At 41.8% G+C, this 12,841-nt stretch overlaps 1 protein-coding gene across 1 annotated transcript; it reads right to left on the bottom strand.

The window, feature by feature from the left end:
• Positions 1 to 7,997: 7,997 nt before the first annotated feature.
• Positions 7,998 to 8,954, bottom strand: LOC130277460 (olfactory receptor 1468-like). The gene has a single exon (XM_056528132.1). The coding sequence runs from the start codon at positions 8,952 to 8,954 to the stop codon at positions 7,998 to 8,000; it is 957 nt and encodes a 318-aa protein (XP_056384107.1).
• Positions 8,955 to 12,841: the final 3,887 nt, after the last annotated feature.

Below are 12,841 nucleotides of genomic sequence, written 5' to 3'. Positions count from 1 at the left end.
AAAAAAAAAACTGGAGTACCCCTTTAAGTCAGTGGTCTTAAACTGTGGCCCTCCAGATCTTGCAAAACTTCAACTCCCAGCATACCCAGACAGCCAGCGGCTAGTAACTGTATGTTATTATGTCACTATGTGTTGTAATATGTAGTCATAATGTGGCAATATTAGGTGTTTCTTGTTATAATATTTGCTCCTATCATACTGGTATTATTAGATCACTTTATGACTATTATTTAGGTGTAAACATTATTATGAGATGGTGCTGACCTCAGTATCAGTTTCTCACTCCAATGAGGTCTATTAGTAACTCCATGTCCCTAGCACAGATCCTTAAAGGGGTACTCCACCCCTAGACATCTTACCCCTATCCAAAGGATAGGGGATAAGATGTCTGATCGCGGGGACCCCCACAATATAGCCTGCGGCACCTACCTGTTTGGATAGGGGATAAGATGTCTAGGGGTGGAGTACCCCTTTAAATACCTGAGTGGGGAGGCAGTTTCTAGATGCCTACCCCAGAAGCAGACAATAATAGGGGGCACAGCAGTGTCCTGATCTTCCAGTCTGTGCAGGTGGTCATTGTAAGGAGACAACATAATTTCACTAGGGATGAGTATTCAATCAAAATCAATCATCCCTTCCTCCTGTATCACCAACCAGATTGTAGACATGCTGACCAGCCATGACCAGTGCCTAAATCAGACTTTACTAAAATATCCCCATATTATTTCCCTGCCTGTAGGATATCATATGTTACTCTGGAACTTGAGGATATTAAAGCAACCTTGTTGTACCACATACCAGTTTTTGAAAACATGCGCATACATCTTACTACTCTTATGGACAAAAATCGACAACAAGGAAACCTCATTGAATAGATTCCTTTCCCATTGAAAACCAGAAGTTCTTGAGAGTCCCTTTACCCTGTCCTTATAACTTCCCACTACTTTGCACATTTCTTCCAGCTTTTCATCAATAATCCCCTCACCAATCCCCATCCTCCTCAGCGTGAACTGTAAGGATCATGTTCATAAGGCTCGGTTCACATGGTCGTTTGCATCCGACCCGTTAAGGTCCGATCGGCTTTGTTTTTTGTTTTGTTTTTTGAGCCGATCGGACCCTGAAACAGGTCGAATGCAAACGGCTACTGCCGGCTCCCGACATGCATGGGGTCCGTCGGTGACCCGGTAATTTTACAGGATTTTAGCAGAGAAAAAAATAGAGCTTGCACTATTTCTTTCTCTGCTTAACTCCCGTCTTTCTGGTTGGACTGCCGACAGAAATCCGAATAGCAGAGTCCGACAACAATGTAAACGAGGCCTAAGCTGTACTGCTCCACACAAAAAAAATATTATTAATATAATGGCACCAGCAGCGTATATGCCTCAAATTGGTGTACATATTTATTGCTCAGTTGCATTGCATGTCTGCAAAGGCTACCGTTACTTCAACAGCCAACATACCCTTCTCATTTATAAATGACATGTATAGTAAGACAAACATATACTATAGGTATCGAAGGATGCCAGAATAGTATTACCAGTCACACATGTTTCAGAGATTTTCAGATGTAATTTCTAGTGATTTGAACAAATGATCTAGCGCTCATGGCAAATTTTCTCTACAATTTCTCCAAAACCAGAAGTGGGCTGTCGAATGCTCCTATTGGTCTGTAAGTACTGACATATCAAAAGGAGTGATATTTACGGGGTCTCCTCCTTCCCCCTCTCCTCCGTTGCTTCAGACAGTGAAGCGATCAGAGGAGGGGGGGGGGGGGGGCTGTCGGAGGCGGCCAGCCGCAGCTGCACTCTGATCCTGAGTTATTCCTATAAACGCTGCGGTCACTGTGACTGCAGAGTCTATTAGGGCTACACAGGGAGGGAGCTCCCTCTATTCCGGATCGGCACTCTGCAAGGTGACAGCAGAGCGCCGATGGTTGCCATGGAAACTGGAGGACTGACAATGGACTCCATTGTCATGGCAACAGAAGCTGATCAACCTCTACCTAAGGTCTGATCTTCTATACTATGTCTGTCAGTGTAAAACTGACAGGCATAGACATAATTCAATGGAGTATAGATGTGTACTCCACTGGATTATGTGTATGATCAGTAAAAGAATAAATGAAAAAAAAAAAAAAAAATTAAAAAAATATATAAATGTATTATATATATACCCAAAAATTGTCCCCCCCCCAAAAAAAACCATCAACATGTCCCGTAAAAAAAGAGTCCTCACACAATTGTGTCGGTGAAAAAATAAAAAAGTTATGGATCTTAGAATACGGCAACTTATAAACATGATTTTATTTTTTACAAAAATAGTTTGTATGGTATAAGTGTCATAAAATATAAAAAAATATATAAATTTGGTATCGCCATAATTGTATCAACCTGCAGAGCAAAGTTAACATGTCATTTATACCATATGACGAACGACCTAAAAACAATTCATAAAAAACAACCACAGAATAGATTTTTTTTTTTATTCATTCCACTCTATAATGAAAATGTCAACTTGTCTCCCAAAAATATTTTTGCACCCCAAGGCCTCTGCAACTTTTCGGAAAATATCCTAAATTGAACGGAGGCCCCAAAATCCACACATCACACCTGTCTGAGGCCTGTCTATGAGTCATGTAGCGCACAAAGGCCAAATATGGGATATTTCTAAAGACGTCAATATAAATACGGGGCATAAATCTTAAGTTGAAGGTCTCTGTCAACACCAGTTTTGTTAGACAAAATGGAAAATCTGCAAAAAAAAATTACATTTTAAAAATCTGTATCCACTTTGCCTTCATTTCTGTGAAACACCTAAAGGGTTAATGAACCTCTTTAATGTCATTCTGATTACTTTAAGGGGTGCAGTTGATTTATGGGGGTATCTAACTTACAAGCCCCTTAAATTCACTTCAGAACTAAACTGGTTCCTGAACAATCAGATTTTGAAATTTTCGTGAAAATCTGGGAAATTGCTGCTAAACTTTTAAACCTTCTAACATTCTAAAAAAAATAAAAGAATGTTTATCAAATGATGGGAACATAGAGTAGACATATTGTAGATGTGAATTAATCATTAATTTGGTGTGGCATGACTATTCATCGTACAAGCAGAAAATGTAAAATCTAGAGAAATGCTGATTTTTTTTTCGCAACATTTTTGAGTTTTTCACAAAAACTGCTGAATATATCCATCAAAATTTACCACTAATGTAAAGTACAATATGTCATGAAAAAACAATCTCAGAATTGCTTTCATAAGGAAAACCATACGTATATTTACATCCATGGTCGGCTTGTGATCTGAGAAGCGTGCTCAGAAGCTGAGCGCTTCGTATCTGCAGGATCCCGGCTGCTATCAGCAACCAGGACTCGCAGCTATTACTAGACATTGCTGATCAGGCTGATGTCTGGTATTAACCCTTTATACACCGTGATCAAAGTTGATTGCGGCGTCTAAAACGGGAGAGTACACTGCCGGTTAGCTCAGCGGAGCTGTCCAGGACTGCCGCGGTGAAATCGCGGCATCCCGAAGAGGTGAGAGGACAGCGGGAGGTGTCTTACCTTTTTCCCGGCTGTCCGATCGGCATTTGATTGCTCCAATCCTGAAATCAAGCGCAGAAAGCAATGATCAATGCATTCCTATGGCAATTCATTGAACAGTGCCTTCAATCAGTATATGCAATGTTACAGCCCCTAGAGGGGGCTATAACACTGCATAAAAAAAGTTTTAAAAAAAAGTTAATAAATGTGATTTAACCCCTTCCCTAATAAAAATTTGAATCACCCCCCTTTTCCCATATAAAAAATAAGTGTGTAAATAAAAATGAAAATAAACATATGTGGTATTGATGCATGCGTCAAGATCTGAACCATAAAAATATATAGTTAATTAAACCGCACGGTCAATGATGTACACGTGAAAAAATTCCAAAGTACAAAATAGCTTCACTTTTTATACCATAAAAAATGAATAAAAAGCGATCAAAAAGTCTGATCAAAACAAAAATATAGGGTGGGCCATTTATATGGATACACCTTAATAAAATGGGAATGGTTGGGGATATTAACTTCCTGTTTGTGGCACATTAGTATATGTGAGGGGGGGTGGAAACATTTCAAGATGGGTGGTGACCATGGCGGCCATTTTTAATCCAACTTTTGTTTTTTCAATAGGAAGAGGATGTGGTTGGTTTTAACGTAACTTTATTCTTTCATGAGTTATTTACAAGTCTCTGACCACTTATAAAATGTGTTGAATGTGCTGCCCATTGTGTTGGATTGTCAATGCAACCCTCTTCTCCCACTCTTCACACACTGCTAGCAACACCGCAGGAGAAATGCTAGCACAGGCTTCCAGTATCCATAGTTTCAGGTGCTGCACATCTCGTATCTTCACAGCATAGACAATTGCCTTTAGATGACCCCAAAGATAAAAGTCTAAGGGGGTCAGATCGGGAGACCTTGGGGGCCATTCAACTGGCCCACTATGACCAATCCACTTTCCAGGAAACTGTTCATCTAGGAATGCTCGGACCTGACACCCATAATGTGGTGGTGCGCCATCTTGCTGGAAAAACTCAGGGAATGTGCCAGCTTCAGTGCATAAAGAGGGAAACACATCATCATGTAGCAATTTCGCATATCCAGTGGCCTTGAGGTTTCCATTGATGAAGAATGGCCCCACTATCTTTGTACCCCATATACCACACCATACCATCAAGTTTTGTGTTCCAACAGTCTTGGAGGGATCTATCCAATGTGGGTTAGTGTCAGACCAATAGCGGTGGTTTTGTTTGTTAACTTCACCATTCACATAAAAGTTTGCCTCATCAATGAACAAAATCTTCTGCATAAACTGAGGGTCCTGTTCCAATTTTTGTTTTGCCCATTCTGTAGCACCTGAAACTACGGATACTGGAAGCCTGTGCTAGCATTTCTCCTGCGGTGTTGCTATCAGTGTGTGAAGAGTGGTAGAAGAGGGTTGCATTGACAATCCAACACAAGGGGCAGCACATTGAACACATTTTATAAGTGGTCAGAAACTTGTAAATAACTCATGAAAGAATAAAGTTATGCTAAAACCAAGCACACCATTGTTTTTCTTGTGAAATTCTCAATAAGTATGATGTGTCACATGACCCTCTTCCTATTGAAAAAACATTTGGATTCAAAATGGCCGACTTCAAAATGGCCACCATGGTCACCATCCATCTTGAAAAGTTTCCCCCCTCACATATACTAATGTGCCACAAACAGGAAGTTAATATCACCAACCATTCCCATTTTATTAAGGAGTATCCATATGAATGGTCCACCCGGCAGCATCGATAAAAACTTCAGATCATGGCGCAAAAAATGATCCCTCATACTGGCCCGTTCGGGAAAAAATAAAAAAGTTATAGGGGTCAGAAGATGACAATTTTAAACATATTAATTTTCGTGCATGTAGTTAAGATTTTTACCAGAAGTACGACAACAGCAAACTTATATAAGTAGGGTATCATATTAATCATTTGGACCTACCAAAAAATGTACTGCGTAGAAACGAAAGGCCCCAAAAGGTACAAAATGGCGTTTTTTCTTCAATTTTGTCGTACAATGATTTTTTTTTCCGCTGTAGATTTTTGGATAAAAAGACTGATGTGATTGCAAAGTAGAATTGGTGGCACAAAAGAAGGTGCAAAATTAAAAAGGTTATGATTTTTTAAATGTAAGGAAAAAAAAAAACAAAAGTGCAAAAACTGAAAAACAATGGTTCTTAAGGGGTTAATAGTTATTACCAAATAAGGGGACACACAGATTAAAAATGTGCCTTGGTCATCAAGGTCAAAACAGGCTAAGGAGTAAAGGGGTTAAAGCAGAGCTAAATCTTTAGTGGGGCTTTGATGTAATTTTAGAAAAATATATTGGATTGTTCTGTAGATGAAGACAATAGGAGAGATTTATCAAAACCTGTGCAGAGGAAAAACTGACCAGTTGCCCACAGCAACCAATCAGATTTCTTCTTTCATTTTTAAAGTGGCGATCTGATAGGTTGCAATGGGCAACTGCTTCATTTTTGCTCTGCACAGGTTTTGGTAAATCAACCCCAATGATCTTGATTTGCTGGAAGCCCCATAGACGTTCATAGGACTTCTGGCAAGTTTGTTTCTTTGTCGCAAGTCTCAGGCTATGAAGTTGCCGGGAGATTTAAAGGGGTACTCTGGCGAAACCCTTTTTTTTTTTCCCATGTCAACTGGCTCCAGAAAGTTATTTGTAAATTAGATTAGATTTGTAAATGACTTCTATTAAAAAATCTTATTCCTTCCAGTACTTATCAGCTGGTGAAGTTGATTTATTCTTTTCTGTCAGATAACAGTTCTCTCTGCTAACATCTCTATCTGTCTCAGGAACTGTCCAGAGCAGCAAAGGTTTGCTATGCAGATTTGCTCCTACTCTGGACAGTTCCTGAGACAGACAGAGGTGTCAGCAGAGAGCACTGTTGTCAGACAGAAAACAACAACTCAACTTTACCAACTAATAAGTACTGGTAGGATTAAGATTTTTAATAGAAGTAATTTACAAATCTGTTTAACTTTCTGGAGCCAGTTGATATTAAAAAAATTAGTTTTTTCTCCGGACTACCCCTTTAACCTGTCCAGGACATAGGGCGTATGGATACGCCTGTTGGAATTCCGGTCCCCTCCGCAAGCCGGTTGGCCACCGGACCGGGATGCCTGCTGAAATCATTCAGCAGGCATCCCAGCACATCGCTGAGGGGGGTCCTGAGACCCCATGTCAATTCAGACATACGATTTTCTCCTATTCCAGGCTGATCGGGTCTCTGGTGACCCGATCACCCGGAAAATAGGGATGATCGGAGCTGTCAGTGACAGCCCCGATCATCCTGAGGGATAGGAGCGAGGTTGCAGCTCTGCAATCTCCTCCTATCCCCTGCCATTAGTCAGAAATTAGTTCTGACCAATGGCAGTGCACAACAGGGGGTTGCCATGGAAACCCCCCGCACTGCCCACCCCTGGATTTCGGGCAGAACTGGGGGAGAAGATGGAGGGTGGTATCTGGAAAGAAGATGCCGTGGGGACCGCCGATCATCGGTGGAGACAGCGGAGATCAGCGGCCCAGGTAGGGAAGCGACCAGGGTGGGGGTGGGTGGTAAAGGAAGGTGGCAGTAAAGCGATCTTTACTGCTGCCCCTCTAGTGCATGTCTGGGCATGCTGGGAGTTGTAGTTTTGCAACATCTGAAGGGTCACAGTTTGCAGACCACTATTACATTGCCCTCCAGATGTTGCTAATCTACATCTCTCAGCATGCCTAGACTGCCCAGGCATGCTGGGAGTTGTAGTTCTGTAACATCTGTGCCTTCAGATTTTGCTATTTTCATGAAATTTTTGAAAATTGCTGCTATACTTTGAAGCCCTCAAATTTTTTCAAAAAGTATAAATATGTCCATTTTATGATGCCAACATAAAGTAGACATATATTTGTGAATCAATATAACATTTGGAATATCAATTTTCCAGCAGAGAGCTTCAAAGTTAGAAAAATGCAAAATTTTCAGAATCAGAATAATCGGTAAAAGCATCTCAGAGTTCTTAATGCATAAAGTGACAGTGGTCAGAATTGCGAAAAAGGGCTCAGTCCTTAAGGTGAAAATGAGCTGCATCCTTAAGGAGTTAAACATGTATCCTGACACCGGACCAACAACAGAGTTGTGATTTAATATATTAAGTGGGCTTGTCTCATTAGGATAATACATCTATCCTACAGTGGCTAATGAAAAGATTTTAGTAAGCAGAGATTTGGTGAGCAATTTAAACACACGCTGCAGTATCTGTGAATATACAGTAAAGCGGGAAAAGAAAACAAAGTAAAAAAAATAAATAAATAACCCTTCCAATTTTGACCTTCCAATATAATTTTTTTTTCCAATTTAAGAAATGCTGCCAAATTTTGTCTTGACCAAACAGTAAGTCTATTCCCAATGTTGGGTAGGAGTCATGTGGACCTTATTTTTATACCTGTATCCAGCATGCGTATATGTAAGGTCCTCTGCAGTGCGTCCTTCAGGGCTTTGCTCCTTAGACTGTAGATTAAGGGGTTGAGTAAGGGGGTGATTAATGTATATATTACTGTCACTACTTGGTTTAATACAAGAAGATTACTTGCATTAGGAACATAGTAGATAAAAGTTACTGATGCATAAAATATGAAAACAACAGTCAGGTGAGATGTACAAGTAGAGAAAGCTTTATGTTTTCCGTCAGTGGTGCGAATTCTAAGCACTGTGCTAAAAATTTTGACATACGGGTAAAATGTGGCAACAAAGGCTATAAGGCCAAGAACACCACCTACAATTATTACAACTAGAACATTAATGAAGGTATCAGTGCAGGAGATCTGGAACAAATGGGGCAAATCACAAAAGAAATTCTGAATGAAGTTGGGACCACAGAATGTCAACCTTTTTAAACATAATATACAAATAATAGGGGCAAGGAAACCAGATGACCAAACCAAAGACATCATCTTAGAGCACATACCCCAAGACATGATCTGAAAGTAATGGAGAGGGTGACAGATGGCTACATATCTGTCATAAGACATGGAGGACAATAAGAAAACCTCAGAGCTCCCAAAGTAAATCACAAAAAATATTTGTGCTATGCAGTCTTGGAGGGAGATTGACCAGTGTTGGGTGGAGAGGTCAAAGAGCATCCGCGGGGCAGTAACGGATGAGTATGACATGTCCAAGAACGCTAAGTTCCCAAGAAAGAAATACATGGGTGTATGAAGATGAGCACAAGTAAGAACTAAAAGGATGATAATGGAGTTGGTCAAGAAGGTCATCAGGTAGATGAGGAAGAAGATGATGAATAGGACATGGATGATCTTCTGGTTATCTGACAGACTCATGAGATGGATGCTGGTGATGATTGTTTGATTATGTATCATTTTTCCTAAAAATTTAAAATAAAAAATAAAATTGATGACAACAATGAATTTAATATGAACCCAGTGAGATAACATCCATGCTCAGATATAACAATGTGGAACCTAACTCCTCACAGCATCCTTTATTTTAAAACTCAGTGTTCCCAGGAGATTAAGTCATAGAAGCCTGAACCTCTGCTCTATACATTCATAAACAATATAATAGGGTCTCAGGAGGCTCAATGTTATGATTGTTTATAGTAAGGTATTTTTGGGTTTCATTTTAACCTGTAAAGATCTACAATGAATAAAAGTTGGAGAATGATCACAAATCATTTCCAGGGATGGACAAAGGCATCATAGGACTTAAGTAAAGAACAGTATTTGGGCCCCTTGCTTTTTAATAGTTCAGCATAGACCTTTCCTCCTTAAAGTGTTACTGTCCTTAAAAACATTAGAATTCTATGCAAAGAAATGTTCAGAACTCTCGGCAGGCTGGGGAGCGGAGCACAATGCCGCCTACTTGTCCAGCTAATAAATCCCGATTACAGCGGGTGCGATCAACAACTTTTGAAATGTCTAATTCACAAGTCAAAAGTTGTTTTTAATTACCATAATGCTTTTATGTGATTTTTTTTCCATCTCGTAGTGCTCCCCCATGCAACTGGATAGGTTGCAGATTAAAGGATAAATCCGGGATGTAACAAATTATCCCTTATCCTTATAAGTGTTCGATCATGGGGGTATGACCGCTGGGTTCCCCCGCGATCTCCCGAACGGTGCCCTGGTTCTCAGCATGATTGGGATGTGTCGACCACTGCACAAAGCGGCGGCCGACACGCCCCCTCCATGCAGCTCTATGGGAGAGCCGGAGCGTTGCTTTCAGCAATCTCCGGCTCTGCCATAGGGGCATGTCGGCCGCAGCTTTGTGCTGTGGTCGAAAAGGCTTGTTTTGTGCATGGAGCCGGGGCTCTGTGCGAGTGATCGCTGGGGGCCCCAGCAGTCGTACTCCCTGCGGTCTAACATTTATCCCCTATCCTTAGGATAAGGGATGAGTTGTTACATCCCATCTCCTTTAACAGTGAAACCTCTCCAAATGACATCTCTTTAATAAGAACAAGATTTTCTATGAAAAATTTTGGTTCTATATTATGCATACTGGCCACTTTCTTTTAGAAGACCATCCCCTTATTCTATAACGCAGTTTTTGTGCACAGTATTACCAGGGGCAGACTGACAATACTCAGGGCCCTGGGCCAAATAAAGCAAGGGCCCCCTGCGAAACACGGCCCCTGGCCACACCTCTGCCATGCCCCTATCCCACCCAATTCCTCCTCATGCCCCATCCTCACACACAAAATAAAATAAATTATTTTCCATGACCAATAATACCAATATACAAAGAGGAAATATATACCACCACACAATAACTGGATAATACCGCCATACTATACTGAATAAAACCACTATACAAGGACCAGTATTCCTCCATACAGTGCCCATATAGTGGTAGATACCAGTTGTATACAGGATCTGTATGACATATAAGTGATTATATACAGGACCATATGGCAGTAGATACCAGCTGTGCACAGGATCTGTATACTATATAAGTAATTATGTACCGGACAATATGGCATAAGATATATACTGGATCTACATACCATATAAGTGATTAGTTACATCTATGGAACTCACAGACATCTTTTCTGATCAGCATTGTCCTTTAATTGTTTTCTTCTCCGTCCGGATCAGACCGCCATGAAAACTTCTTCCATCCAAAACTCATCACTTCAGCATCTGCAGGACAAACATGTTAGACTCTGCATTTTTCCAGTGCCATCCCCTCCTCTACACCACCCCCCATCTATAGACCCTGAATTGTTATAATGCCGCTGGGAGCGATTTTTATGCGCCCCGTACGATTTTGCGTCCGCTCCTCCCCTCAGCTCTTCCAACCATTTCTTGGCTTCGTCTCCTTGCAAAATCATCCAAGGCGCATTGTCTCCGTCTCCCCGCAATGTACTGCATCTTGGACTGTATAAGGGTTTACAAAACAGTTTGTAGGTAGATTTTTCAAAACTACAACTCCCCGCATGCCCAGACAGCCAAAACCTGTCCGAGCATGCTGCAAGTTGTAGTTTTGCAAAAGCTTGCAACACAATCTTTGAAAAACTGGAAAGACAGAGAAATATACACTGCTCAAAAAAAATAAAGGGAACACTAAGATAACACATTTTAGATCTGAATGAATGAATGTGCTGACAACGAAATCACACAAAAATTATCAATGGAAATCAAATTTATCAATCCATGGAGGTCTGGATATGGAGTCACACTCAAAATCAAAGTGGAAAACCACACTACAGGCTGATTCAACTTTGATGTAATGTCCTTAAAACAAGTCAAAATGAGGCTCAGTAGTGTGTGTGGCCTCCACGTGCCCGTATGACCTCCCTACAACGCCTGGGCATGCTCCTGATGATGTGGCAGATGGTGTCTTGAGGGATGTCCTCCCATACCTGGACTACAGCATCCGCCAACTCCTGGACAGTCTGTGGTGCAACGTGGCGTTGGTGGATGGAGCGAGACATGATGTCCCAGATGTGCTCAATCGGATTCAGGTCTGGGGAACGGGCAGGCTTGTCCATAGCATCAATGCCTTCCTCTTGCAGGAACTGGGACACACTCCAGCCACATGAGGTCTAGCATTGTCTTGCATTAGAAGGAACCCAGGGCCAACCGCACCAGCACATGGTACCTAATGGCAGTCAGGCTACCTCTCGCAAGCACATGGAGAGCTGTGTGCCCCCCCCCAAAGAAATGCCATCCAACACCATTAATGATTCACCGCCAAACGGCCTGCTGGAGGATGTTGCAGGCAGCAGAACATTCTCCACGGCGTCTCCAGACTGTCACGTCTATCATATGTGCTCAGTGTAAACCTGCTTTCATCTGTGAAGAGCACAGGGTGCAAGTGGCGAATTTGCCAATCTTTGTGTACTCTGGCAAATGGCAAACGTCCTGCATGGTGTTGGACTGTAAGCACAACCCCCACCTGGGGACGTTGAGCCCTCATACCACCCTCATGTAGTCTGTTTTTGACCATTTGAGTGGGCACATGCACATTTGTGCCCTGCTGGAGGTAATTTTGCAGGGCTTTGGCAGTGCTCCTCCTGCTCCTCCTTGCACAAAGTTGGAGGTAGCGGTCCTGCTGCTGGGTTGTTGCTCTCCCAAGCCCTCCTCCACATCTCCTGATGTACTGGCCTGTCTCCTGGTAGCACCTCCATGCTCTGGACACTATGCTGACAGACACAGCAAACCTTCTTGCCACAGCTCGCATTGATATGCCATCCTGGATGAGCTGAACTACCTGAACCACTTGTGTGGGTTGTAGACTCCGTCTCATGCTACCACTAGAGTGAAAGCACTGCCAGCATTCAAAAGGGACCAAAACATCAGCCAGGAAGCATAGGAACTGAGAAGTGGTCTGTGGTCACCACCTGCAGAACCACTCCTTTATTGGGGGTGTCTTGCTAATTGCCTATACTTTCCACCTGTTGTCGGTTCCATTTGCACAACATCATGTGAAATTGATTGTCAATCAGTGTTGCTTCCTGAGTGGACAGTGTGATTTCACAGAAGTGTGATTGACTTGGAGTTACATTGTGTTGTTTAAGTGTTCCCTTTATTTTTTTGGGCTGTCTGGGCATACCGGGAGCTATAGTTTTGAAAAATCTACCTACAAACTTTTTTGTAAACACTTATACAGTCCAAGATGCAGTACATTGCGGGGAGGCAGAAGCAATGTGTCCCGGATGATTTTGCATGGAGACAGAGCCAAGAAATGGTTCGGAGAGCCGAGGAGAGGAACGGACGCAAAATTGTCTGGGCGCATAAAAATCCCT

This window comes from Hyla sarda, chromosome 6, assembly GCF_029499605.1.
Source record: "Hyla sarda isolate aHylSar1 chromosome 6, aHylSar1.hap1, whole genome shotgun sequence".
NCBI classification, from domain to species: domain Eukaryota; kingdom Metazoa; phylum Chordata; class Amphibia; order Anura; family Hylidae; genus Hyla; species Hyla sarda.
This window is presented reverse-complemented; position numbering and strand designations above follow the sequence as displayed.